General features: G+C 35.8%; 1 protein-coding gene across 1 annotated transcript in view; it reads right to left on the bottom strand.

Moving 5' to 3' along the window:
- LOC107596147 (ephrin-A3-like) overlaps positions 1-5,391 on the bottom strand; it is a 52,663-nt gene that overhangs the window by 1,812 nt on the left and 45,460 nt on the right. The window contains exons 2-3 of the mRNA XM_016286816.1: positions 2,287-2,573; positions 1,431-1,496 (exon numbers count right to left, since the gene is read on the bottom strand). Of these exons, the coding sequence (XP_016142302.1) occupies positions 1,431-1,496; positions 2,287-2,573 (353 nt within the window). The remainder of the gene's footprint in view (positions 1-1,430; positions 1,497-2,286; positions 2,574-5,391) is intronic.

Raw genomic sequence — 5,391 nt, 5'->3', positions numbered from 1 at the left:
GTGTTGTGTTTTTTTAAGATGGCGTATTAATTTCTATTTTATTTCTATTTTAGCTCAGTGGTTCTCAATCTTGGTCTCAAAGGCCTCCGATGACTGCACATTTTATCTCTCTAATCTAACACACCTGATTCAACTCATCAGCTCATTAGTATGTAGTTTTCCACATCCTTATAAATACATCAGCCCTGCTTCAGCCCTTTGAACTCAAGGCACTGGAGTTCAGACCTGACTGAGCGGGACTAACAGATTCGACTTGACACAAGAACTCAAAGACTCCAAGAGAGAGGGCAGAGGTTAAGACAGCACACAGTATGCTCTCTCTTTCTCTCTTGCACATACTGGAATATTATTAATGAACATGAGCACTGACAGAATGAGAGGGTGAGGGGTTAAAATAACACTCAGTGGCAGCAAACTGACTGTGAGAGAACATGAATCCTGACAGCACCTGGATACAAGAGAGAAGAGGGAGAGAGAAAGAGAGAGAGAGAGGGAAGAAATGACAGAGAATGAGCAAGTTATAGCAGTGTTTCCCAACCTTTTTTTGTTTTATATACTCCAAAAGCCTTATATATGTAAGTATGTTTTTAACTGTATTCAGCTTGATATTGTTTCAATTAGGTAAGACATTTTAAATTGTAATTTTATTATAACTATTTAATTAGATTTTTTTTTAATTTTAATGTCACAAATTCTGTTATATACACTAAAAATGTCATCTGTATGATTTTTACTTTTTTAGATCTTATGATTACAAAGGCTGCATTAATTTGAACAAAAAATACAGTAAAATGGTAACCTTGTGAAAAGCTATTCGAATTTAAAATAACTGTTTTCTATTTTAATCTATTTCAAAATGGTATTTATTTCTGTGACTGCAAAGCTGAATTTTCAGCATCATTAAAGTCTTCAGTGTCACATGATCATTCAAATATGCTGATTTGGTGCTCAAGAAACATTCATTATTTTTATCAAAGTTGAAAACAGCTGTGCTGATTTAATATTTTATGGACCTACAGTTCAAAAGAACAGCATTGATTTGAAATAGAAATCCTTAACATTTAATGCATCCTTTCTGAATAAGTTCTTTAAAAAAAAAAATCATAATAAAAATAAATCTTGCTCACTTTTGAATGGTAGTGCAGGTTTAACAAAGCAAAATCAATATCTTTTCAAGTAACCCTCAGTTGGGAATCACTGTAGTGCCAAACAACAACATTAAGATGTGAAACCTAGTGGGAAAAGAGAGGGAGAGAGTGTGCTTTCTGCGTAAACGGATTGATTTAATTCTCCGAAAGACAGATAGAAGAGTTAAAGAAACACGGACTGAGTGCACCTCATAAATTGGCTGACGGGCGGATCAACTGACTGAAAAATAGAAGAGTTGGATGGAATGATGGATGGACAGACGGATGGATTGAGGTCGATACCTGTTGAGCAGCAGACATACACTCTTAATCTCAGGCAGCTCCGGCCGTGGTGATGAGTGGGTGTGGCTAAAACAAAACCGCAAAATGTCAGTCATCTGTCAATCATCAGAAATAGGTTTCATAACTGTAATATTCTATAGTACTGTAGTATTGTACATCCAAAGAACACATTGAAATGTTAAGTAAAAATATCAGTATCTAGTAACAAAAAAGCCTGTAGTTTTGTATTATGGTAACTTATATGATAATGACCGCAAAAGGTCCTACACATACAGTAGTGTGCATAGTGTTAGTGCTGTGTACGTACAGATATAATTATATGTAGTAATAATAATATTAATTATTATACAATGCACTTGCAGTAATATAACTAAGCCGAGTTATAAAACGTTATATATTCACAAATGGTTGAATCTCTCACAAAATGTTAAAAAGTATTATTAATGTACTTGGCACTAAATACTTTAATGTATAAATGATGATAATAATAACAACTGTTACTATTATTATTATTATTATTAAACTCCCAATATTCTCATTAGCAATAATCAATAAAGTGTCCTTAATTATTTTTTTTTTTCTCTCAATTTCTATATATTTTTTTCTTCTAACTTTAACTTATAGTAAACATATTAAAGGTAGGGCAACAAATAGTACTTCGATGTCGAATCACTTTCACATTTTATCCATTTATAAAAGTCTGGGATGATGTGCTTAACTGTAAAAATAATGTAGTAATGCAAAATAATAATTTATTAAACTTCTTTGAAGAACAACATAATTTCTTTGTTTTTGGTGGACATGTACTGGACAGGCTGTCTGAGATTCCTATATAATAACACAAAAACATACTCACAGATATAATAATACTCCTGCCCGACGTGGAACTCGTAGCCGAGCGAGAAGGCGCTGTAGCGCTGGAACTTTTCCGAGAATTTGATTGGTGCGTGCGGGGCGTGGGGACGGTTACACTCCCAGCGTTTGAAGCCCAGCTGCGGGTCACACGTACGGTAACCACGATAACTGACCATGTAGAGCACGTACTGCTCGGCGACGCCTCTCTGGCTGCTGTTGTAGTGAGGACAGTAGATATCCAGATAGTCATTGACATTCACCTGCACTGTGTAGCCCTCCTTACGAAGTCTGATGACACAAAGAAACACACAAAAGATGGTCAACTATTGCTCAAATAATGCTGGACATACATGCATGTATTTGCATGTCTTTACGCATACAGTAGGTCCAGACAAAAAAAAAAAAAAGGCAAACATGACAGATTTGCGTATAAGCAACTGCAAAACAATTTCCAGTTTCCTGTACTCCAATTTTCCATACCCTTGGGCAAAAATTGGAACGAATAGGAATAAAAACAATACAAAATAGAAACTATAATATTTACTAAACGCTATAATATTTAAATAAAAAAAGTTTTAATTTTAAATATTTTAATAATTATTAATAAATATAAGATCGCGGTATTGGCTGCCGTCATGCTGAAGGGGACGAGTGTTATTATTACAAATATTTTAGACTCTTTGACAGTTGTAGTAATTTTGGTTACTTTCACTCATTTGAATTTGTTTCATTTGAACTGTTTAGTTTTATTTTATATTTATTTTATTTTAATTGATGGAAAAAATGGTTTTCAACCGTTTTATTTTTAGTTAGCAATAAAACTGCAGGACAGTGCTGTCATCCAAATACTGTACTTTATCTACTACCTTCAGAGTGCTGCAAAATATGCTTAAATTACACAAAATGTTTAGACGACCAGTGAAAACACACAGTTTGACACCAGAGGACAAGGATACAGCTGAGAACAATCATTTGCTCTCTCCAACAGCCAAGCTAAATGTGAGAACCACTAGAAATGCCCTCACATTTGGAATCAGTCAAGCACATCTGATTTCAAACGGCAAGAGGTCAGGTGCCCTTGATTTCACATTCCTCCAAAATGAAAAGCAAAAAAAGAGTTCCTCTTAGCCCCAGTGACCTCTCCTAGAGGAAATGATCCAGTGCTCTGAGTTGAGCTCATGCACTAGATTATTTATGTAGCTACATTTACAGTATAATCATTACACGGGACGAAACGAGTAGTTTTGTTGTCAATCATTATACACACAAACAGGCCTTTTCTTTTCCTTCAAGGTTAAAGGAGGACAAAATAAGTTTTCACGTGATTATGGATGCATTTTCTTCGGCTGAAGTTCAGGCACAATCGGTACAAACTTGTATCAGACATTTGCATTTCGGGGGAAGCTCCCTCGGGCCTGTGAGATAGAACGAAGGTGAGCATGAAGAAGCGAGAGACGAGTGATGGCTGTGTGGGGACCTGTAGTAATATATTGTTATACCGCTCCAGTGCGCAGCTGTATTGACAATGAGTCTCACCATTCCGAGACGGAGTCTGATGAAAACGCGCGTAACGCATGGTATATAAACAACGAGGAGGGTTTGCGCCGAGTGAATGCAGCTCTCGCGGGGAGTGTCATACTGCAGGCTGGAAAAGTTGCAGTGCAAGTGTCAGAATTCAAATCCCCGCCGCGGTCCCTTCTTCACTGCACTCGTTTGTCAATGTCACAGCAGTAGACACCGAGAGGATGGAGCGAAACTCAGTGGGTTATTGCAGTAATAACGACTGACCAGGAGGTGTCAGTATTTAGATGCCAAATGAATATCAATTTCTTTTCTTCAGTTCTAGGTCACTTCTCCAGGGAGATTATTATTCAATTATTAAATGAAGATTAAAAAAAAAAACGCTGCATTAACGCCTATCCCCCTTCGTTTCTGATCTCCACTCACTCACACACTCCTCTCAATTCCTCCGTCTTACTTCTGAATAGTAAATGCTTATGGTGAGTGAGTGCAATGTTTGCTGCTTGCCTCTATCACGCCACACCCCTCTTTACACACATCCGGAAAAGAAGTGTATATATATATATATTATAAAGTAAAAGCAAAACAAAATAATAAATGAAGAAAATCTTTTTTTTACTCCAGTAAAATGGTAACCTATTCAATACGTAATAGGCTAAAACCATTAACCATGACAAACCGTTATGTTAATTGTTACTACAGCAAAACTGTTGGTATTACTGATCCGTTGAATAATAATAATAATAATAATAATAATAATAAAATGACTATTTCAAGCTTTTTTTCAAGGTTTTGAGTGTTTTCAGTATTATTTGACAAGGAAAAAAAATTCAACCCATTAAACACGTTGACCAGTCATGATGCATGTTGACACAGCATACTGTGTAAGTTGCCACAGTAGAATCTGCTGTTAGAACTATAGGCCTTTGAACAAAATGTAAATATTAAAACATTTGTGAAACGCAATTCATTAAAGAGCAAAAAATGTAAAACATAAAAATAAAAGCGAGGATCATCATTGTTTTTGCCAATAAATATTGTAATCAACACATTTCAATTCTAATTAAATAAATGGCTAACATCTACCGTCGTCCTTTGCCAGTGTGTGGTTGTAGTTTTATTTTATTTTTATAAGAAAAGAAAAAGAGAAACAGTGACTGACAGAGGAAGCCAGACAGATTATAGAACATTAAATACATATTTTAATGCCGGTGTATATGTGCAAGCATCTTTCTTTATGACCACTCAAATGAAGTAGACCTTTCAGAGTTGTGTTTCAAGGATAAAGCACACAAAATACGCCTTTTTAGAGTGCACAAAAAAGCTTTTTTTCTCTTTCATTACAAACATTCAGGAGTGCATGGATGCTGACAGGACAATCAGAGGAAGACGACTGATGGAAGGCAATTTGCAGTTGTGCCTATGTCCACTAGGGGGCGATGAAGAGAGGAAACGTAACCCACCGTGGGAGATCTAAAATCACTAATAATGATACTTAAAGTATCATTATTTGAGTATTTAAAAAATGCCTGCAACCAGTGTTCGAACTATACCGTGGACTTTGGGGGAGCCCACTTGTTTTTTT

The sequence above is a fragment of the Sinocyclocheilus grahami genome, unplaced genomic scaffold, assembly GCF_001515645.1.
Source record: "Sinocyclocheilus grahami isolate Dianchi unplaced genomic scaffold, SAMN03320097.WGS_v1.1 scaffold11.1, whole genome shotgun sequence".
NCBI lineage: Eukaryota > Metazoa > Chordata > Actinopteri > Cypriniformes > Cyprinidae > Sinocyclocheilus > Sinocyclocheilus grahami.
This window is presented reverse-complemented; position numbering and strand designations above follow the sequence as displayed.